The sequence below is a fragment of the Erithacus rubecula genome (genome assembly GCF_903797595.1).
Source record: "Erithacus rubecula genome assembly, chromosome: 3".
Lineage (NCBI taxonomy): Eukaryota > Metazoa > Chordata > Aves > Passeriformes > Muscicapidae > Erithacus > Erithacus rubecula.
This window is the reverse complement of record NC_136689.1, coordinates 102,334,354-102,358,029: the sequence shown is the minus strand read 5'-3', so window position 1 is coordinate 102,358,029 and position 23,676 is coordinate 102,334,354. Positions and strand designations below refer to the sequence as shown.

General features: G+C 37.4%; 1 protein-coding gene across 2 annotated transcripts in view; it reads right to left on the bottom strand.

Annotated features, from left to right (window-relative positions):
• The window catches only part of RBBP8 (RB binding protein 8, endonuclease), a 33,617-nt gene extending 11,459 nt beyond the window's left edge, over positions 1–22,158 (bottom strand). Inside the window, exons 1-11 of one of the 2 annotated variants that reach the window (XM_079301785.1) lie at positions 22,078–22,158; positions 19,026–19,245; positions 13,898–13,940; positions 11,472–11,567; positions 9,592–9,704; positions 8,058–8,133; positions 4,846–5,015; positions 3,379–3,480; positions 2,596–2,693; positions 1,846–1,973; positions 64–946 (exon numbers count right to left, since the gene is read on the bottom strand). In XM_079301785.1, the coding sequence (XP_079157911.1) occupies positions 64–946; positions 1,846–1,973; positions 2,596–2,693; positions 3,379–3,480; positions 4,846–5,015; positions 8,058–8,133; positions 9,592–9,704; positions 11,472–11,567; positions 13,898–13,940; positions 19,026–19,137 (1,821 nt within the window). In that variant the 5' untranslated portion in view covers positions 19,138–19,245; positions 22,078–22,158. Of the gene's footprint in view, positions 1–63; positions 947–1,845; positions 1,974–2,595; positions 2,694–3,378; positions 3,481–4,845; positions 5,016–8,057; positions 8,134–9,591; positions 9,705–11,471; positions 11,568–13,897; positions 13,941–19,025; positions 19,246–21,810; positions 22,028–22,077 lie in introns of those variants that run through there. The other variant, XM_079301784.1, reaches the window with a different exon arrangement.
• Between the last annotated feature and the right edge of the window lie 1,518 nt (positions 22,159–23,676).

Genomic DNA, 23,676 nt, shown 5'->3' with positions numbered 1-23,676 from the left:
TTACTATTTCCCATAACTTACATAAAATACTTCAAAGGAGAAGAAAGAGTGAGAAAAACATACCTTTACATCATCAAAAAGTTCCTCTGTCTCTGCAGAACCTGGCAATGGTGCAAATTTGAAGGGAGGAACTTCTTCTTTCATTGGGATCTGATTTTTCCTGTCAGGGAAGGTTTTTCCCAGCATCGCCTCTTGTACATAGGATTCCCCTTGCAAATCTCTGCCAAACAAACAGCTCTCATTGTTGGCATTTTGAATGGATGATGAACCTTCAGGAATGGTCTTCCCTATGTGTGAAAAGATGTCATGCAGAGTCACTTGCTTGAGTCTATTTTTGTATGTCTCCTCACCTCCTTGTTTTTTCTCTTCACCACGAACTCCAGAGAAGCGATCAGACAGATCCAAGGGCTTATCACCTGCATGTTCCCCATTAACCTGAACATCAGATTGAAAAGGCACAGAGCTCTCTTTGCTGAATGATGTTTTCTCACCACTAACTCCATGATCATCTTCAGTTTTCTTTCTCTTAGCACACCTGCCTTCTAGCTGCTTCTGGTATATAAGAAGGACACCGCTCTTGATAGCCTCATTTTTAACTGTGCAGGTGCTTCCAGCACAGGTTACAGCCTCATTAGAATTTTTTTTCACAACCATTTGCCTATGGACAGAGGCCTGGCTGATAACTGAGTTGATTTCTGTCCCAAGATTCAGTGGTGCAACAAAAGCAACATCTTCAGATTTTGATCTACTTTTATGAGATCTGGTACTGGATGGATTGTTGAAGACGTTAGTTTTGAGATGAGGCTTCAATCCTGAATCTAAAATACAAGGAGCATGAACTGTACTTGAGTTGTTCTTCATGGTGCTAGAAGCTCCAAAAACAGGAGAAGCTACCCGAGAATCCCAGTCATCATGTGGTGGAGTGTTATGAGATGAATCTGAAATACTGAATACAATGAGATGTGAGAGATGTTTCTGGTGTGCAGATGGAAGGAGAGAAAGTTTCCTATTGCTGATCTGCTTTAAATCTGTGTGAGCTGCTAGTATTAACTGAAAACAGAAGGAAAAACAAAAATTAACCTATTCTAGGGATAGGTACTGTTGCACTTAGAGCTGTAGAAGGCAGACAAAGTACAGATCTCATCCTTCACTTTGGCGTGTGGTCTGAAATTCTGTTCCATGTTGAACTAAGAACCAAAGACAGAATTAAGCCTCCCTAAGTATCTCTTCTAAGGACTCCCTACTTTTTAGTGTTATTAAAAGCAAGGAAGTGAAAATGGTTGCAATAGGAGTCTATTCAGGTTATTGTATAGATCTTAAAACCACAATAGATTCCTAAAGATTCTGCAAGCGAAGGAAAAAAGTGCAAGCTCCTTTCAGATTCAGCTTTTTACCTGTCATCATCAAAACATACATTTAATATGACAAATATGGCCAAAAATGTTTTTGTTTAGACCACAATATCCTGAGGAGAGTGGGAAGGGCAACAGTCAACTGGTTTGACACCTAATCAGAGCAATAGGATCCTTCTTGCATTCCCACTCCAGGCCCACTATCTACAGGGTTATGGGGCTCAGAAGACACCTTATGAGAAGTTAGGAAAGAAGGGACTGTGTACACAAGAAGCCCAAACCAGAAGTTTGTGAATTAAGTCTACAGTTTTGCATTCTATCAGTTTCTTTGCTTCTCATGTTATTTACTTGAAAGAAACCACCCTGATTTGAAAATACTCATTTCCATTTCTATAACTTTAAAGCAAAATGTTGCAAGGTTTGAAATTCTATGAAGACCCAAACTTCTGTAAGCCTGCTTAAAAAATTCTATTATAACTGAGTAGAAACACACCCTAAATTGTTGTCATCATTTCTTGATTCAGAAGCTGGATGTTTTCTTGAGTCTTCAGACTGCATGCTCTCTGAGGCCTGGTTCATAACTGTATTAGTGAGGGGAAGATTCAGTACACTCTGGGACTCCTTGCAAATGGTAAAAGAAAACAAAGAAAAGATGTGTGAGAAGATATTGGATTGAAAATTAGAAATATGCTTGGTTGGCACATAAATACTCCGATGATGCAGTCAAATTGAAACATTCAAAACTCTGAAAAAAAAAAAAAAAAAGGCTAAAAAACGAAATTTAGACCAGCAGCTTTAAAGAAATCTTAGGGAAATTGAAAAAATCATTCACATGCGTGGACATAAAAAAATTCTGCATACTGTAATTTTCATGGCAATTACCAACCAAAACGATCAAATAATCTCACCTGGGTCACCAGTCTCATTGCCAAGAAATATTTTTCAATGTCTTAGATTTGATTACTGCACAAAGGGAATTTAGCAGACCCAAGGATTTAGACCACTATACTAACAAAACTGGAAAAGAGGAACCGTGTCTTTACCCTCCTCCTCAACCCCCTGAGACAGGTCAGGACCGTTCCATCTCTTCTGGCTAAAGCAAGTCAGTGAAGACTAAGCAAAAGCAAACCAAAGCAGAACTCAAGATTGCTGTTGCAGAATTTTAATGCAAAATGGAAAAATACTGTTTTTGAAAACAAATGGCCCAAAAAGGTGGTTATGTAAGAAATTTGGGAATACTTACAGATTCCTCTTCAACACTAAGTCCAATTGTTTCTGCGACAACTGCAGCCAAGTTAAAAGATGGCTTTGGAACAGGGTATCCTCCCACCCTTAGTTTATCTTTGTTAGTAGAAAGAAAATCACAATAAGTTACACATGCATTATAGAATTTCACTCAACTCACAGAGATGGTACAAATACTACACTAAAAAGATCACAAATTAAAACTGGCATTTATGGAAATAGTTTGATCCATGTCAGATAAAAATCTCATCTGGAAGTGGTAAGTGGCAAAAGGGGCAAAAGAATTTCTGATGAGAGTAAACTGCTGTATCAGCACAGAGAAATATGTGCCTAATTTGAATACAGCTCCCCAAAATCAAAAATCAGTATAAAAGCTGCTTTTCACACTCCCAGCACAAACAGTATGATGAAAGCATGTAGAACAGAGGTAATGTGTACGTATGATACAATGCTTGTCTTGTGTACTTCCTAATTGACAGTCACCATTATTTTTCATGTGTTTTTATTAGGAAAACAAATAGAGGAGTTTCCCTTCTTTGCGTGGTTTAACTTTACTCAGTTCATTAAACTGGGTTAAGATAATAAGATTGGAAAGTAAAAGATCAGCAACCACAACCTTGAATTCTATGCTGATTCTCAGAGTCATTAAATGCTTTAAAAAGGTTTGTGCTTGACTAGGTTTCTGTGTTAGAAAAAGGTTAAAATGATGAAACCTCAGTTGTACAATATTTTTGCTTTTTTTTTTTAATGGAATTAGAACTAAATCTATTAATACACTTACTTGGCACAGGGGACAGTTGTGGATCACAAGTTTCTGCCACTAATATCTCTCCTCCATGGTGAGTGTTCACTTGTGTGGAAAAAAGTGGAATTTTTCCCAGCTCTAGGAGATGTAGAAACATTTTCACATGGTGAAATTAGGTATCCTGTTGTGATAATTTTGTGTAGATACAATGACCCTGATCTTAAAAGCACTCGAATGAGAGATTTAATATGTCATTAGATCCAGAAATCTAAGCATGTCTGATAATTTGTGACAGTCATATGTCAAAATAAAAATAAAATTATAAATATTTAATATCATTCCTTTTTCTCATCAATATCTCAGCCAGTCAGCTCTAAAACAATACTAACACAAAATCACACCCCCATGTAGTATGACCGCATTAAAATAGTTATTCAAGCTGTATTTGACCTGTTAACAGGAGAATGAAACTACTGGAGTAAACCATACAAGGCAACAATGCCCTGCATCAGCTAAGGTAATAAAAAGGTGAAAAACCTGAAATCTGAATTATGACAAACATATGCCATGCAGTACTTTCTACCTTGATGACCAATAGCTTTTCACAGCCATTAACTGTGAGAGGTATTTACACCATTTCTTACATATTAGACTTTGGATTAATTTAGTAGCTCCATTGCTTTACACAGAATATGGAGAGAGATAGGTATACTTAGAAAAGAGAAGCTACTCACAGCACTAAAAATATCAAATGCAAAATAAAAGGCATGAATAACCAGCCCACCCTTTTCATCCCACAGTTACCCTATATTTATTCTTGGGAAGAGGCTTTTAGTCAAGACTAACATTTAGATGTATTCATACTTAAAATACCTTTTTTTAATGCCACAAGATAAATCGACCTAGATTATGATATTTCCTGTGTATCAATGAAATACAAGCAGAAGGTGCCTTATTCCACAAAAATACTTTTTGTGGACAAAATAAAGTTATTTCTATGACCCTACAGAACAAAGTCTGGAAATTAAATGTACACAATAGTTCTAAACTTAAGACCAAAAGAAAGCAAATGATGTAGAATACAAAGAGAGATCATGTAGATATCTATCAGTTTCAGTAACATTACTTCAGTTGCAGAATAATTTCAGAATGTGGCAAAACATCTGTTTTACTCTCCACTAGATGGTGACATTGCTGCGTGCACAAGTGAAAACTGAACAGATGCTTTTTCAGCCAATTTGCACATAGAGGAGGGATATAGCCTGTTACATCTGCATGTGGATGAATAAAAGTAGAAGCTGAGATAAGTTCTGAGCATATCACTGATGCAACAGTTACTGCTATAGACTTTTTTCCCCTGGACTCATGCATTATCACACAAAAAGAGAAGGCAAAACAAAAAAAGCACAAGATTGGGGGTTTTTCTAGATTTTGCCCTTTGCAATATACACTACTTTTTCTTTAACCTTTAATTAATTACAAAAAAAAAAAAAAAACTCTTACCACTGTTTCTTTCCCTAAGTTCCAAATCTGGGGGTGTATGTTCAGTATATCGGATATGCCTATTCTCTTTTTTTCTTCTCATACGATTAACCACAGAAAATGAAGATGTTTGAACTGGAGAATCTGGAATAACTCCTTCTTCTGCCTCCACTACTTGCTGCTTTTGCACCCTGGAGACCAAATCAGGTGGTCAAATAAAACCCCAAGTCAGCAAGATGAAGAGTTTTCACTTCAACAAGCAGGACAATTACACAGTTCAAGAATGCAACAATTCCAGAAATACAGCCACCTCAATAACACTACACTGTAAAAAAGTAATACTCAACCCACTTTACATTTAACAAAAGATTAACCATTGCTCCATCAAGCCCAAGGACAGCATACAACCCTAGTTCTTCACATTTGAAGTCAACATACAACTGGCACTATGGAAGCCCTTTTTCCCAGAAGCAGCTAGGTACTGTTGAGGTTATAGCTTATCCTCTGAAGCAGCTGCCTCTTCAGCAAAAGAGTGCTGAAATGGATGGATCTCCCCCTGTATGGAAATTCCTGTATATCTGCACAGTTTATGACCCTAAGTTTGGCTGAAATGGTTAGTGCATGGTACTGGATGACACCAAGATTCCAGGTTCAATCCCTGGATGGGCCATTCACTTAAGAGTTGGACTTTATGATCCTTGTTGGGTCCTTTCCAATTCAGAATATATTCAGTGGTCTGGAAAGACTACCTTAAATACAAAACAAAAGCTTTTGGACAATTTTAAATAGTAATGAACAGAATTGTATTCAAAACAATTCCTCTTGAAAGCATTGATGTTACCTCTAACTCAACTCTGAAAGGTCTTCAGGGAATAATGTAAAAAAGCATGTAAAACGAGTAATGTAAAATGAGATGACTTTGGAAGTTTATCTTCTCTCACACTGTCAGCTCTAGCAGCTTGTTGGAGAGTCAGTATATAAAAATTAATGTAACAAATAACTACGTCTTCTCTCTCCAAAAACTCTATCTAGACACAGCAAGGAAATAACAACAAAAAAGACTGATTTTGGATCTTTGAATTAAATAGTTTGTTTAGTACTTCATAAGGGGCTATCTGTCCTATGGTGGTGGCAGTGAGATGTGGAAGAGGCAGTAAAAGAAAAACACACAGAAATCTAACTTGGCCTGCTCGGTCATCTTCCTGCAGTTGCACTTTCCCTTACAGTTCTCAAGGGAAAACACGGCCAAAAGATCACTTCCTAACTATAAGGGGAAGGTTACAAGGTTTTGATCTAAAGGAAGAAGAGGAAATACAGATAAATGCCTGCATGGGAGTTGAACCACAAGATATTATATAGAATAAGGTAATGGAAAACTTGAAAAAGCTGTCTGGCTTGAGACAAAAAGCATTTTTGCAGTTACACTTTTTACCACTACTAACTTTGAACACTTAATGACAAATACTGATGCACTGATGTTCTCAAATCTTGATGAATCCTACTGTGTGATTTTGCAATTGCTCTTTTCTAGCACATTTACAAAGAAAGCATTGGAAAACTGTATTGTATCTTAAGATATTGCTTGTAGATAAATCAAAACAACAGAGCAATATATTCATCAATTTGCTTTGCAAATTTCAGTTAGCTTTTAGAGTTCTCTTTAAATTTACTGGCACATGTAGCTTTGTTCAATAAATGAGCTTACTAAAAATATATTTTTCTGCACCTTACTTTTATACAAACCAAGAGGTAATTTCTACACACCATCACAGAAGACAAAAACATCAAATGAAGCAGCTGCCACAGACACTGTACATCATAACTATGTAATAAATAACTTCTGAATCATGGATTTCTGAGACCCCAGAACGGGTATTTTGCAGAAAATTTTTTGCTGTTTCCATCCATGCATAATGAAATCTCAGTGTCATAAAGGATCAGATAATACATAATAATTCTTCTACACTTTCACTGATTTCACTTCTATAGAGAATTCTCAGATCTTTATTCCTAATATTATAACTTGGTTACAAAATACAGAAAACTGCAAAAATCTGATTCCATATCATGCGCTAGAAACAATCTGCTACTTTGCACCTACAATGTGATTGATATTCTATTGACTTAAGCTGCTAATTCTAAATAAAGTACCATGACTATATCTCAACCAATACAACCAGATGCAGTGACTGCTAAAACAGCAGTACTATCCTTATAAATTAGTGTTTATCCACTCAACTCTGCACTTAATTGAACAATCACCTAACATGTAAAGCAAATAATTTATTGTTACATTGGTCATTGTCAGTTTTCCTACACTGGCCAGAGATCTTTAGTGGAAGCTGGGGTCATGAAGCATGTTACCCCAAGAAGATTAAATGCATATAGAAAAAAATAAGGACAGTGTAGGTGCAAAGATGGGAGACAAACCAAGAAATACAAAGCAATAGGTCTACAGTCATTTTGAAGTGAACTCTAGTTGTTTTACACGCTACTGAAGTTGACTTCTGAGAAAGACAAGAAATAAGTCACATGCAAAAAAAACCTTCCATATCAAGTCCACACATCCTGTCCCATTTCTCCCAGGCACATACACAACTTATTCACAGACAGGCAAAAGTGAGAAGTTTCAGATGATATCAGATCACAACAAGAAAGGAACACTACTTCTGCCTTGCACAGTATACCACATTCACATATTAACCACAACATTAGATGGCACACTCTTACTATATCAAATTAAAATTTCACAGTCAATTTGTAGCTCATTATTTTTATGTCTTGCTTTCAAAATTTACTGTAGTATTTTTCTTTTAAAATTGCCGAATTATAGTAAGTTTATTTTTAAAATGTATTGCAAGATCCAGGGACTATCTAAATAACTACTTTTCTGGAGTCTTAGCCTAGGAGGAAATACAGGGCAAAGAGGCAACTAAGGAATAAAAGTATGAGATATAAGGCTTTGCTATACACTGTGATCAGAAGTCAAGCAAAATTTCTTTGATAAATTTATTTCTCCCAGTTTTATTCCCAGTTTAAAAAAAGATGCATACAGTTAAAATAAAAACCTGCACAATAGAAGGAAACTGGGCTTATGTTGTTATAGTGGCAGTAGGCTATCTTTTCACAGTCTATCCATCAGAAAGAGGAAATAAGATTTAAAGACTTCAAAGCTGATATTTATATTACCAGACATTTCTACTAAGGAATATCCAAAACAATGCAAAACTTACTCTAGCTCCTTCTGTAATTGCTGGAACTGTTCAGTTAACTTTTTATTCTCATCCTGCAAGTTGTTTTTTTCATTCACTGAAATTTATAGAAAAAAATATTACAAAAACCAATGCACACAAGTTAACATGATAATCTTGTCAGGTCCTTCAAGGAAACAGAACCAATTCTAACATGTAATACCTATGGTTTACAAAACTGAAGTTGCAAGCTAGTCATTAAAAAAAGTAGTAAAATTCCATGTTAGAAAAGGCAGAGGTGCACGGCACAACTACTGTATCACAACATTAGTTCTATACAATTATTAATTACCTTCCGTAGACTAAAGATAACCTATGAGATATAAAGCAGTTTAAATTTGGTTTTAGCCACTTAAGCAACCATTAAGCCTTTCTTCCATGCAGTCTCAAACTAATGTTGTGATAGCTCTCAACTCTTCTGTTCACTTCGACTTTATATTCTTGTTTTTATTTTGTTGTTGTCTATTTTGCCTCTATATTCCTCAACTGATCATTTTCATTTTTATATAGATCTCAATGCAAACCCATGGGAGCCTACTGTTGTGTCACAGTTCAAGATTTGTACCTAATAGGTGTCACTTTGATTTTTAAGGTTCAGAGCTCTATTTATATTGGCTGTACCCTGTTTGCTGCTCATCATTAAACTCAGAACTCGGAATAATTTAAGTAAGTGCCCAGTTTTAGAAATCCTTGAAACAGTGATGTGTTTTGTATTAGCATGGAACCGAATATTTCCATAATTCAATTCAAAAACCTATTTTTTGTCCAGCATTTCCCATATTTTGTCCAGCATTTCCCATATTTTTGATGTCTGCTTGACCAAGCAAGACAACTAAGTGATACAAAATACTGAATGGTAAACCATAATGATACCATTAATATTTTAAAATTCTGTATTATTCTATGCTTTACACAGCCCATCTTTCCAAATTCTCTTTATGAACATATTTGTGTCCTGTTTTTGCATCACCTGGAACAAATAGTTTATTTTGTCACACAGGTTCTATTTTTTGATTTCAAAATGAGCTGGCTACAAGCTGCCTAGTATAAAGCTATTTTTTGGTGGCCTTTTGTTGGTTATGTGACAGTTAGGGGTTTACTGCAGTTGAAGTCACAACCAACTACAAGACACAAGCAGGACCCACTTCTGTCTGAACTTGATACTTTGTAATCTACCAGTTCCTTTTGAAGTCAGGGCTTTCTTAGGAAAGCTGGCAATCATTCTAACTGTAGGAATAAACAGAAGCAATCCCATTTTATCTAAAGTAGCTACTTTACAGTGTAAGATTTTCCACGTCAGTTCACTTTCAATATCAGCACTTCAATCTAAGAAGGTGGGTCAAATGACTAGTCACTGGTATGTTACATATTTTCAGACTGTACAGTTAAGTATCCCAACTGAACTTCTGGGCTTACTAAACACACCACATATAAATTACATCAAGTTACAGGAATTACTGGAGAACTAGTTTACAAAATAGCATGTTTTGTCTTCAGACTTGGAGATAAAACTCACTAAGCTCAGTAATAAGTTTGAGGTTCTGCTGCCGGATATTTTCAAACTCTTGCTGCTTCTTTCTCATATGTTCTTCGGTTACAGCACAACGATCACATAACCCCGCTCTTAATCTACAATAAAATGAAGAGAAAAAGGTCCCTCTGTTAAAAAAACATTGCCATGCATGAGCAGATACCAATGTTTAACAGACCTTTGGAACAATGAAAACCAGAGAACTTCTGACAGCTATGCAGAACAACACTAAGTACTGTGGTTTTATATGTTCACATAGCAATATTTTGAGATTTCTGAACGATCTAATACTGTGTGCACTAACATTTGCATAAATAACTGTAGGTACTGGATAGTTCTAAAACAACATGCATTGCTTTATTTAATAAAGTGGAGCATGCTACACCTTGCCAATGAAATCTCTTGTCTCTAATGGTTTCAATTAGCTGTTTAAAACACAGCCATGATCAAAAAACGACTGGTTAGAATCACTCCATCTTACCTGACACATTCATTCATGCAATGAAATCTGTGTTCATTTAATAGGTGATAAATGGAATGTATTTATTTCTGGTACACAACAAAAAGCTAACAGTATTACCAAAGTGAAAACCAGACTCTCTTTTGCCTGCTAAATAAGGAACCAGTTAGTCAAAAGTTCTGCATTGTTGCTACTGCTACATCAAGTATTAAAAAACCCCAACTAAACAAACTAAATAAGAATGTAAGTTTACAATTTCACAGATGAATATTGGAAGTAAAAGCCATACTGGTTTATTGGTGTCTTAATATTGTGAAATTGTGGCAAGAGTAAAATGCTGAAATGCCTCTTCATACTAGCTTATCTGAATGTGTAACAAACACAGTATTACAATCTCCTTGCATCAAATCAGTTGAAACACTACTTTTGCTTTTCACAATGTGAGTAATTAATCTGCTAAGGGATTAGAAAAGTCAATCCACACCATGAATACCTCTCTACTTACAAGGTAGGAAAGTTTATTACCTGCATGGCAACAAGCTTATCCCTAATCACTTTCACAGAGAGATGGAGTTAGAAGGAAAAGTAGAGTATCACAGCTTTTAAATTTTACATAACTCAGAAATAGTGGAAAAACATTTACTATGTAACAATCTCCTGTTCCCAGAAAACTTCTGAGAGCCTATTAACAGCAAATTCAATATACACTTTCCAAAACAGGTATAGTTTTTAAAGATTAAAAAATGCACTGTAATTCCATGTCTATTAGTTTTGTTTTCTTGTACCAGATTATACAGGAACAAATAAGGAAAAGGCAGAATGGATCAAAAGGTGAGAAGAACACCTAAGTCCAAAAAAAGGTAATAGACAGAGCCTGTAATTACATGTAAGTAAAATAGACAATTGGTAAAAAAGACCCCCTCAAATCTGAAACCTCCCCTAGTGAGTTATTTCACTGGTTTCACAATACATTATAGCCTTTGGGTTGTACTTGTACTACATCTTGATCAATATAAAATTTAACTATACAAAGATGGGTACAAAAGAATAAATCTTAAAACGTCTGTTTGCCTCCCAAGCTGCTCTTTTCTAACTTCTACTGGCCTTAACTGAACTAAACAAACTAAGTATTTTGAATATAACAATATAACAATTTCATTATATAGAAGAGATAAATAAATATATATGCTATATATTTATTGATTGTTCTTCAGCCAGAAAAAAGCAAATTCTACACCTTTTGCTATAACACACTATTTGGATTGCATTAGAAAAGGATTTGTTTACAAAAAGAAAATAATCAATAATCCCACACCAATACACAAACTCAACTTTGAAAAGTATCCAGACCTATTTTGTCAGAGCAAAATATAGCAAACTCAAAAGCCAGAAGACACTACTTTACCTGTCTTCTAAAACCTTGATAGTGTCATGAAGAGCTTTTTGCTGTTCTCTGAGCTGTTGGTTCTTGGTATAGAACTCTTCAAGCCTCTCTGCATCCCTGAGAAGAAAAATAGGAAAAATTAGTTCTAGCTTTAAATTGCAGTAATTACTTTTTACCAGAGAATTTTCTCTGCCATGTTTTTTTCATATCATTGGAAAATGTGATTATAATCAGAACAAATATTAAGCTGAAGAGAAAACTAGTTTTTCTGCTTAATAATAAATTACAAATGACAGAGGAAAGATGCAGCTAATTTCTAATTCATTATACAGGTGATCTTTTGTTAAATCTAATTTTTGTTCAGGTGAAAACTAGAATTGGTGACAGTCAAGACATAAAAGCTAGCAATGTTCAAGCAATAATTTCAGAGAACTCAAACATTCTCTTATACTTTACTGTGTTTTGGAGCTTTTGGAATCTAATGGGAGCTTTCACACTCAGGTCATTTTGGTCTTGTCTTATCAGCGAGTAAATTCTGCAGCATGGCAAACCACATTAGGTTTGGAAATTCCTGAAGTCTTTATATCCATTAGAAGTTTACTTCCTCAAGAAGAAATTCTCAATAGAGCATGCATTCTCATAATATGAATAAAAACAAGATAGTCTCTTTCCAAAACCCTCAGAGGCAGATAATCCTATGGAAAATACCTTCTCTAAAAACCAGAATTAATTAACAATGAATATTTTCTCATTGAAAGAGCTAAGAAAAAGTAATAATGCAAACTTCCCAATTTTAGCTTGCTTTCAGTTTTATTATCAGAGCACAACATCTCTTCAAGATGCAAACAAAGGTACAGTGACAAGCACACAACTGTTTTCTTCAGAGAAATTAATGTTCAGTAAAAGCTAAGCACCTGAATCTGTGTAACATGACAATGACTAACTTCTAAGAAATTCCCAGCTGTTCTTTTTACCATGGGATCCTCTGTATATATCCACGAAAGCAGTTGTTTGTTTTCAGTGTGCTTGAGATGGTTTATTTGTGCAATTCATGAAATTGGCTCACAAAAAGCTGTTAAGCACACACACACACACCAGGAAATGAAGATGTATTTACTAACTTGATACAGTTCTTTTACACAATCATACTTTTAAATTGGCACTATCCCTTTAACATATGTTTAGCCAACCACATTTTCATATTGTTGGCAGTACAGTAGTACAAGAAACTAGCAGTCATGGGTCACAAAGTGAATGGCACAGCTGGAAGCTTCTACAGTGTACAATCACAAGCATATTTTATTAATCCTTAAATTTAAGTACAGATGCTTTATTTTTCTGTACTATCACACAGACCCACATAGGCCATTCCAACTGTATATTCAATCTATAAAACAGTTACATGCAAACAGCATGAGGGACCATTTAAGGCTTGTACTTTTACTTGGGAAGGACAAAATGTTAAAGTTCTATTACCTCAGTTCACTAACCAAATACAGCCAGGCCATGGAAAATGTGAAGTCTGACAAAAGCAGGCTGTATTTTCCTGATGTTTAGGACATTAAAAAAAAAAAAAAAAAAAAAAATCGCTCCAACGAAAAAGTAAAAACACAAAAATCCCCTCATTTTTCTGTTTATGCCACTCACAGCAGGTTTAAAATAGCAAATTTAAAAATTGTTTCTAATTAATTCTAAGTCATTCTATTAAGTCATTTTCAATAAATAAGACATTAATAACACATGCCTTTCACATAAACCCTGTAAAATGCTGCGTGAAAACAGTAAAATAGAAGGAACTAGGCTGTTGGTTGGAGTTTTTTTCCTTAAAATTCTAGTGCATCTGATAAACATGACAGACATTTTTGGCTATGCAGGCACTGCATAATGACTGGTCTCTGACCTAGGGTTTACAAGTCATTAGCTCCAATGCTGGAGTGGGATACAAAATAAGGTGTTCATTGTCAGCTGATTACCAAGTTTGAAATACTAAACCCCAGGTATTCAGAAGCAGCAAGGAGAACAAGACCTCCTATGTAACAGTGCTGTATCTACAATGTGGCAGTTGGAGAAGATTCCAACAATGATCAACCTATTTGGTATTCTTTCATTCACAACTCTGATAATATTGCTCATGTAGAGAACTGGCTGATTAATTTAAGATTCCAGAAAATGGAAGCAACTTATGATACATTAGGCTAATATCAACAGCAAGAGGTAACTTCATCATTTCAGATTAAAAATGAGCAACTACTTAGTTTATAAATTATACTTAAGAAATAACACACCCTTTAAAGAGCTACATACATCTTCAGCTGAATTATTAAAAAGTTTTTTACACATCTAAAGGAAAAATCCACGAAACCTTAATAGATCTTACAAGAATTGCAGCTCATTAATGGGACTCTGACTCTCCTTCAATAAATTAGATCATTAGGATAAGTACTTACAAGCATCTTTCCTTTTTCAACTTAGATATTTTCAGCTGTAAGCCTGAAAAGTAGAAAGAAGAAATCACATGTTGGAGAGTTATAATTTAAAAAAATTGAGTGAGACAATAAATTCAATCCCCCTCTGTCACTGTCATCCGCAGAGAGAGACAAAAAACGTCACTAATCTGGAAAGAAAAAGGTTTCTTCTGGACTTTTTGAGTGTGTTCTACAGGTTCTTGGAATCAAATATAGTCATTGTGATCTCCAGGAAATAAGGACTTCTTAAACAAACACACACTTACACAAGTAAACAAACACCTTTGTGAAATAACCACATGTGGATAGCTAGCACTCTCAATATATTCTCATTGAACATGCTCACATAAGTGGCATAAAATATGTTCTGTGTGCACATAAATTCATAACACTACACTGGAAATGAAGTGTCCAACTGCTGAACTGAGAAATGCTTTACAGTGTATAAGCATAAATGAAACATTAAAAACATGTGATTCATGGCTTTAAAGCCCAGAAGGACAACATCCTTCTTTGGAGGTGTGCTACCAGACTCTCTCCAGTCAAAGCCTCCTTGGAATATCAGAAGGTGAACTGAGGAATGATATTTCATGTGCAGCCCTTCTCCCACTCTGAGTTCCACACTCTTAACTATATATTCTGAGCAGATGTAAAAAGGTTTGCAAATACAGCTGATGTTCTCAGCAGGAGTGGCCAACTGACAGCCCAGGGGACAGAACACTGTCCAGTCAATCTGCTTGCAAGGTCTTGCATGCTTTTGTATGTGCACAGAGATAAGAAGATATTTATGTACAAAACAGTTTAACAAGCAGGACACAGTGCTATGGAAATTTATGTGATATTACCCACACAAGCTGGCCATTCCTATTCCAAATAAACAAAAATAATCAGACTCCAATGATAGAACAGCTTCTTACACAGAAACCCAAGAGAAATTTTCGTATCACATCAGAAAATAGCATAATATTTCCTAGCATGGTTTTCTTCTAACTATGAATGGTTGCTACCAACTTCAGGTTGAACACTAGGTGTCTTGTAAGCTCTCTTGCAAAAGCATTATGCATTTAGGATAGAAGGATAAACTTTTAAAACCAAAACACTTGTAAGAAAACTTCAGACTGCTTTGAATTTAAGCCTAAATACATAGCTGATACTACATCTTACTATAGAAAATGCAGGTTAAGGCAGCTAACAGACTGGTTTTTTCTCCCCTACCACACTCAACTAGAAACAGCTCTAAGGGAAAAATTAATTGCTTGAGAAGGTTCACTCTTCAGGCCACTTAAAATGTCAAGCCAGCCACAGATTCAGTGAACCCATACTTGCTACAAGATGCCAGTGAGACAATGAGTTAAAAATGCAGACAGACTACTTAAAAATCTTCTTAGGAAATACAGCAAGATTTCTTTTATCTCCAAGTGTTCAGCACCTGCAGACGTTATGTTCTATCATGCAGATCAGCACAGAAAGAGGGTTTATTTTTTTAAGTAGTTGCTATTCATCAAGTCAATTAGGCATCTGCAATTAGAACCCCTATAAAGCTTGCTTTAAAGCTGCTCCACGCCCATCGGAAGGAATGAAGCTGCACAACAATGCATCTCCTGTATGAACAGGTAGTCTGTTCTGCAAGTATTTAGGATTGTAACTTTGGCAACCTGAGCAACCAATTGAAGAGGCAGGGCTCAAAAGGCCCTGTGCTACAGGTAACACTATCTCCCCTCTCACCCGAATTCAGGAGGAACTAAACTAGTTACTTAAAGGTTGCATTTTTTCTTAGTTCAAATGACTGCAATGAGAAGGCAGGAAACCAGCCTGTTACATTTATCCAAGAGCCTCGAATTACTACATTCGCTGTAGTCTCTTCCTTTTGCTTTTCCAGAGCATTAAGAGTTTTGAAGCATGCCCATTTAAGAAGCTTTGCTTTTTCAAGTTTTCTTATTTAACATAGGGAGCACATAAAACTCTGCAGAACTACATTGTGTCCCTTTGCAATCCAATTTTCTTTTTTGCACAATATTTTCATGGAATAGACAAGCTGCAGTCAATATAAATCTACATTACCTAAACCTTGTAAGTGCATTAGTAAATGGCACTCCACACCTATAAAAGCAACAGAGACCTTTAAAATATCATTAGGCAGATTATTTAAACACTATTTTATGAACCTTGCTATTTGATTAGACTACATAACTGTAATATTTCAATTAATGGCTATGATAATTTGTCTTCTGATTAATTTTCAAATGTATTAAATGCACTTCCTTAAAACTGACAGTGCCTGGGAAGACTGCAGAAGCTTTATCACTAAAGATTTCTTGAAACAAGTTGAACAAGCTACTGTCAGCAATGACGCAGACATAATCCTACCTCAAGGGCACAGAGATGGACTAGATGACCTTCTAAAATCCCTTCCAGCTCCGTTTTCTATAATTATTTACTTTTGAGGAACTTCCAGCCATTTCCTTTCCTACAGCAATTTATCAATGAGATTGCTTTCCTCAAAAGTTTCTCTCCTTCTATGACTACAGTTTTGTCTCCGTTGATATCTTCTGCTTTTCAGAAATAAGCAATAATTTTAAAAACTATTAAAAAACTTGTATATAAAACACTGCTCACATTTCTATGTTGATATATATTTTAGTACAGAGTTTTAGATCTAAATTAATCCTTAGAAACCATCTTGATAAGATCCACATGCAGCAAGCATCTATATAATTATTCTAAACAAGAGGTAAGAATTACCACATGTAGAAATAAAACATTTTATAAAAAGCATTATTAAATTCCTTTGGATCTTCTGAGCACTATGCAAGTATCCCATTCTACAGATAGGAAAAAAAAAAAAAGGCAAATAGTTTTAATGACCATTATTCTAGTTGTTGAGTACTTCTGAACTCCATGAAAAGTCAGCTGACACTGACCATACCCAACATCTTTGGAAACTGGGATGTAGGTGTCCTACCCATGGTCTCATAATGAATTTAAGTTTAAATAATAACTACTTTGGCTGAAGAAGGCCAAAATTTTGGAAGTGATTGGTTTAAAAGAACAATAAGCTGGATTTCTCTACATAACAGTGGAAAAACACCCCTTTTTACAATATAGTAATATCAAAATTCAATAAAATCCCTTTCAAACTGCATGAGTTTAAAATATCCTTCAGTCTACATTCTATAGATACAACTTGTATAACATGTCTGACCATGTCAAGTTCATGCATCACAAATTCTATTTTCCATGGGTTTTAAATAAAAAGAATTCCACCATTTCAGTGTTTAGTACATTGTACATACAAAAAGCTTTTCAACAACTACTAACTTTCCCTTAATCCACCTTCCACCACCTTTAAAATAATTTTTGCTGACATTCAGATTGGAAACTCATGAGTCAATTTTAATTCTTATTTATAGACTTCAGAAACAAGCAAAGTCTAGGCAAGTCTGTGTTTGATGTTTCTAAAATATCTTCCAGTACCATTTTCTATAAGAGGATCCCCACCTTCTGGAAAAATTAACTATCCTTCAGGCATGCCTTTGATGTTATCATGGAAAACCTAATTTTACCTAACACAGTGTGGGACATACTGACAAAGGGCTAGGCATGAAAAAGACTGCCTGGTGGCAAAATTACTTGGCCACACCCTGCATGCATTTTAAAGAGTATCTTGCTTGCATAAAGAAATCCCAAACTTGAAAATCACGTGCTGCACACCCCAAGAAACTAGAGAAAGGGTCACTTAACATAAGTCTCTACATCAGAGCTTTTTGTTTGCTTTTTTGGTTGTTCAGACATGCCATAGATTGCCAGATCCCATTCTGACGGTACTTCCGCATTTATCTGTGGTTGACATCACACCCATTCCAAAAAGAACCATCACCAATTAAAAAAATAATTATTTTAAAAAAGGGGTTTTTGTGTGTTTTGGAACACAATATAAAATTGTAGTTCATATGCTAATGCAAAGAAATGCTGCTGTGTGTTATAGTTTTCAGTTGTCATATTGGTATATGCTTTTTAGTTGCTTGTTAGGTCTGTTTTTGTTTTTTTTAATAATTAACAAGTGTCATGGCCCAGTGCTACAATGTATTGAATCAAGACTTTCAGCAGGAGGCATGTTACATCTATTACTTACAGAACAATCTCCAAGAGTTTTTGAAACCAAGCAGTGATGATATAATTGGGCCAAAATGGCCAGACCTGAAACTGTTTTGAGGCTGGTAGAAACAACCAAAGCCTCTGAAATGGTCTGGGTAAAGATCCACTTGCATGACTAAAGCTCTTAAAGCATAAAAACTCACTCACTTTTATTCCAGCCTAATATAAATATTATTTCATACATAAGGATAAACTTCTTAAAAGATACAGTCTAATACTGTTTTAATTCCATCCAAAAGAATGGATCATGTGACTTTAGATTAGAACAAAATGTTAACTTATTTAATTTCTTTTGCAAAAAACCCTTATGAATACTCCTTGTAAAACAGTATTACAGTAACAATACATATGGTGCAATAATTCATCTTTTCTGAATTACTGAAGAATGAACAGACACTAACAGCCAATCTGTAGTAAAATTGTTATTACAAGTCACACAATGTAAGAATAATCATATTATAAAAACATCATAAATTTTGCTGAGAAAATTTAGAACACTAAAATCTGAAGAAATAGTTTTCACTTCAGTAACATTAATCTGCAGTGTGATTTTGCATAAGTTAGGGGAAATAAAAAATGCAAATAATTTTAATGTACGTGAAGCAACTAAAGCCAAAAGCAAAAGTAAAGAATCCATTGAATAACATGTTTTTTACCATTAAAGGTAAAGTAACACAATTATTTTGTAGGCAAGCAGAGACTCCATGTAACATTGTGTTACTTTTTATTCACTGACCTAGCAAATAATTTATTTGTGTTGATAGTTTAATCCTGTTAAACCAGGTTTAGGTGGTCAGTCTCTAAGGATCATCTGCAATCATTGCAAACTTTCTGCATTAACTTAAAATATTAAAAATCTATTTAGTTCCTTGCAGAGTATTTTGGTTCAAAGTCTACCTCTGGTAACTGACAAACACCTATTTTAATCTGACAAATCCAACCTTCAATGATTTACCTTGTACTTCTTTATCATGACATTCTTTCAGTTTGGACCACAGTTCTTTGAAGAAATCTCCTGTAGGTTCTGCAGAACTAGGGCTCCCACAGCTTCCTCCAGATGCATTCATCTTGCTTTTTTCTGCTCCCAGCTTCTTTAACTTGCAGAACTGGCTCACTCTCAAACTTTATACTTTAAATTACATAGTTATGAAACTGTTTCTGAAGAGAGGTGTAGTCTGTAACAACAGAATGATAACATATTTTAATTTATCAGAGCATTACTTGTAGCCATGGATGAAAAGCAAAGTTTATTGTCTATCCTTGATGAGGATATATATTTATATACTTTCATACTGAAAAACTTTCACTCTGAAAGTGTAAGTGGACAATGCTAAATATTTTGCTGCAGATAATTACAAATGAACAGAATTTTCCTTAAAAAGCTATCAACTTAAAATTAGATTAAAATACTTAGGAGTCTTTATATTTTTCCTATCTAAAGATATAGTTATACCAAATTCCTGCTTTCCAAAATTAAGCCACAGAGCCAAAATCCAGCTGCCAGCAAAAGCGTTTGTCAAAAGTTTTACCAGGGATGGATTTGTCTATATATATCCTTCATATAAACTTGAATTCAAATGACACCCTTTTGCAAAAAAAAAAATCTCACATCCCCTTGAAGTCTTCATAATTCTATATCGAAATTATTCCCATTCCCTGTTAAAAAAAGGGAGTAATCACAAAATCTACAAATCTCCAAAATATTAATATTTGAGAAGAACAATCAGTGTCAGATTGCCTCAGCTCTGTCTTAGAAGCTTGACTGCCTGCAAAATTTAGGATAATCTTACCCATAATTCTCACTTATTTTGAAGTGTTTCTTACAGAGAGATGGTGCCCTCAGGCAAACTACAGGGGAAGCATGGTACTCAGATCTGGCTCTGAGACAAGGTAAGATTCAATTCACTGGGTGTCCAATACTGAAATATTCCTGTAATCTCTATCCTTCAGTTCCCTCTGTGTGAAACTGGACATGCTACACTTTCCCCATCTTTATGCAGCCAATTTTAAACAAACACTTTTGAACAGGGACTGTCATTACCAGGTAGACATAGCTATCTCTATGACTCTGTAATATAAAACACAGTAAGAAAAAAACAAAAGCTTGGTATTTTATACAATTCCTAAATTAGCAACTTGAGCAAGCAAACTACCATGCCTATACTGCCAAATGGAAGTTGCTCTCAAATTTTTGAGGTATAAGTTATAGCTCAGATGATACAAGGTCTGTGATTTGTCAAGAAGCTGTATTTCCTATCTTGAGAGCCTTCAAACAACTCCGAGTATCTGAATGCAGCTACTGGTTTAGCTGGTCCCCCAGATTCACAACAATAAAATTCTGTAACCAAGTGTAGGGCCTGGAGGCTTTGGTCCACTCATCTCTCTGTGCACTGTTTTAAGTAACTTTTTTTCAGTCTGGCTGACTTTACAATGGAAGAAAAATAACGGAATGAAACATTATTCTCAACAGAAACACTTTAACTGTATGTTTTCTACAGTATAAGGATATTTAATGTTACAATAATGCAGCCAGCAGCTCCACATTTGATTTAACCTGTTCTGCCCATAGAAAATTCAGTGCCTATTTCAGGATATGGCTTCAAAGTAGCAAATGTTACCTTCTGAGAAATCCTTAACAGAAAATAAAATTACTCTTCGAAATTAGCAATGCCTACCAGTCTTCAACAGAGATTGAACAGTAATTTGCTTGCATCTCTGCAGCTGAAATGCTCCACTTTGTGTGCAGCCATATTAAGCCATCTTACAACACTTCTCTGTGGAACCAATCCCATAGTGACATTAGGAATGATTTTTAAACTCTTGCTTTGCACCTTTAACAGATGTTTCAGGATCAAGCTTTTTCTCTATCAAGCACTAGGGCAGTGAAAACCACAGGTTCGCTTTCACTTACTGTTTCAGATTTAAGTATGTCAGATGACTCATTTCCATGGAAAGGTCATCTGACTCTAGACAGTAAAAGGTGTCCTTATTGTTTGCTTTGGGTTTTTTTTCCCCCAAGATGACTGCAAGAAAACAGTGCACAAAACGTGCTCAGAGTTTCTGCAAATTATTAATACATCAACCGACTACAAATAGGAAAAAAAGAGCAAGGCATTCTCCCAAGCTTCATCTGCTTCAAGATGCCAAATTGATACATTGCTTCCTACAGGTGTTCAACCTCCCTTAAAACACAGGGCCCGCAAGAAGTGTTCAAGTCGAGCCTTTGACAGGCCTGGGCAGCTGCACAGGTGTAAAAGTGATGGCTTAGTCTCCAGCCCTAACAAAGTGCCTTCCAGTCCTTAGGGGAAAAAAACGCCAGAGCTGGATGTACGGCCACTTGCAGGCGGGACAGAAGTGGAAGCTGCTTGGGGATGGAAGCACAGCGCCAGCCCCTCTCCCGGATGTCCTGCCGGGCTGCTATCCTGCCGACTGCCGCTTCCACAGAACTACCTAAAAGCGTCCATTTCCCTCTTCTTCCACAAACCGGCTCCCTCCGGCACCGCAGGGCTTCCCACGGCTGCATCGACGCTGCCTCCAGGAACCATCAGCACCGACAAACGCGCCGAGGCCGCTTATCGGTGCTGATACCTTTCCGCCAGGGACACACCGCGCCTCCGGGACTCTGATCCCCGCAAAAACCACCGGCTGCTCCTACAAACTCAACTCAACTCTCCCGTGCTTCCCGGCGGTGAGCGCTGTTCTCCTTTCCCTCTTGCACCAACACCGCACAGAAAACTCACTCGAAAGACACGCCGGGATGCTCTGGGAAATCCTGCCATGACCAACACCTGGGAGCTTCCCGCCAGGCTTGGGTCACACCCCGCAGCCGGGACGCCAGCGGAGCGGTATGGCATGTCCCACACGCCGCTTCTCCCACACGGAGAGAACGGGGCCCCCGGGGCGGCGGGGCAGCGCCTGAGGAGCGCCCGGCGGCGCCCGGGCCGGAGGGGCAGTGGCAGGCCCGGCCCCGGGGCGGGGCGCAGCCTTGGCGGCGCGCGCGCCGTTACCTGGTTGGCTCCCGGCAGCTCCGCGCGCCAGCGGCGGGAAAAAAGGAAAAGCTGCAGCGAGCGCCTTCCCTGCCCAGGGGGCGGGGCGCGGGCAGCTCTCGCGAGGCTTCCGGGCTGCTCTCGCGAGAGAGCGGGAGCGTGAGGGTCTGAGCCCCCGCCAGGGCGGCGGCGGGGGGTTCGCATGCCGGGGCTGACACAGCGGCAGGGTCACGGGATTAGCTGGGTTGGAAAAGACCGCTGAGATAATGGAGTCCAGCCTTTGTCCAAACACCACCATGACAATTAGACCACGGCACTAAGTGCCACGTCCAGTCTTAAACACCTCCAGGGAGGTGTTTTAACCTCTCTGGGCAGTCCACTCCAATGTCTAATCACCCTTTCTGTGAAGAAACTCTTCCTCATGTCCAACCTGAGCCTCCTCAAAGGCAACCTGAGGCCACTTCTTTTTGTCCTTTCGCTTGTTGCCAGGGAGAAAAGGTTGGCCTCACTTGTCTCCAGCCTCCTTTCAGGTGGTTTTAGAGAGCAATAAGGTCTCCTCCGAGCTTCCTCCAGGCTAAACGACCCCAGCTCCCTCAGCAGCTCCTCATGGGGCTCCTGCTGCAGACAATCCACCAGCTTCACTGCCCTTCTCTGGACACGCTCCAGCACCTCAGTGTCCTTCCTGAACTGGGGGACCTAAACCTCACAGCCTCACCAGTGCCGAGTACAGGATCCTGCTGGCTATTTCTGACACAGGTCAGGATGCCATTGGCCCTCTTGGCCACCTGGGCACACTGCTGGCTCTTGTTTGCCCTTTGAGGTCACCAGGTGTTGTCTCAGCCCCCTCCTCCTCTGGCCTTGGGATTTCCAGAGAGCTGCCAGAGGAAAGCGAAGGGGACAAGCCAGGCCCTGGCTGCTGCCACAGTTCGGCGTGACAGCAGGCACAGAACACTCTGGAAAAGCAAGGGTGTGTGCCAGAGCCTGCATTGGAGTAAATGCAGCCTCTGCCTTCCTGAAAGAAGTTCTTCCTGGTTTAGGTGTAAAGAGGATCATCGGGGTGTACAACTCTGCCAGCAGTGGCCTTGCCTTTAAGGCTATGATAAATCTGTCTGTGCCCCAGGATTTCTAATCTGGTTGATGGGGTCTACACACAGAAGTATATGGGGGGGCTTCCCCCCACCCTCTTGATCTTAACAATTTCCGTGGCTCGTCATTTCACTGTACAACAGAGCAGCCTGGTTATATTTTTATGTTTCATGGTATGGAAACCAGAAGGTACATATGATTAGTACAGTATAAGTCTGCTGAAGTTTTTTATCTCAATATTATTTTTCTTGCCCAAGTTGCAGATCAATGTTCCTTCATTCATTGGGACCAGCCTTGCTGCCTGCCATGAGATAAGCCCCTTGATTTTAGGTAGTTCTTAGTGATGAAATAGAAACAAAACACAGTTTTTCACTATTACTATTTTGCCTTCACATGATTCCATTGGACCATTTTGGTACATATAGGAACTCTTAAAGGGAGAGCTTGGTGGGCATGACTAGAAGACATAGATCAGTTGGAAAGGGAAAGTACTGCAAACATATACTTTCTGGATTGTTAATAGCAATATTTAAA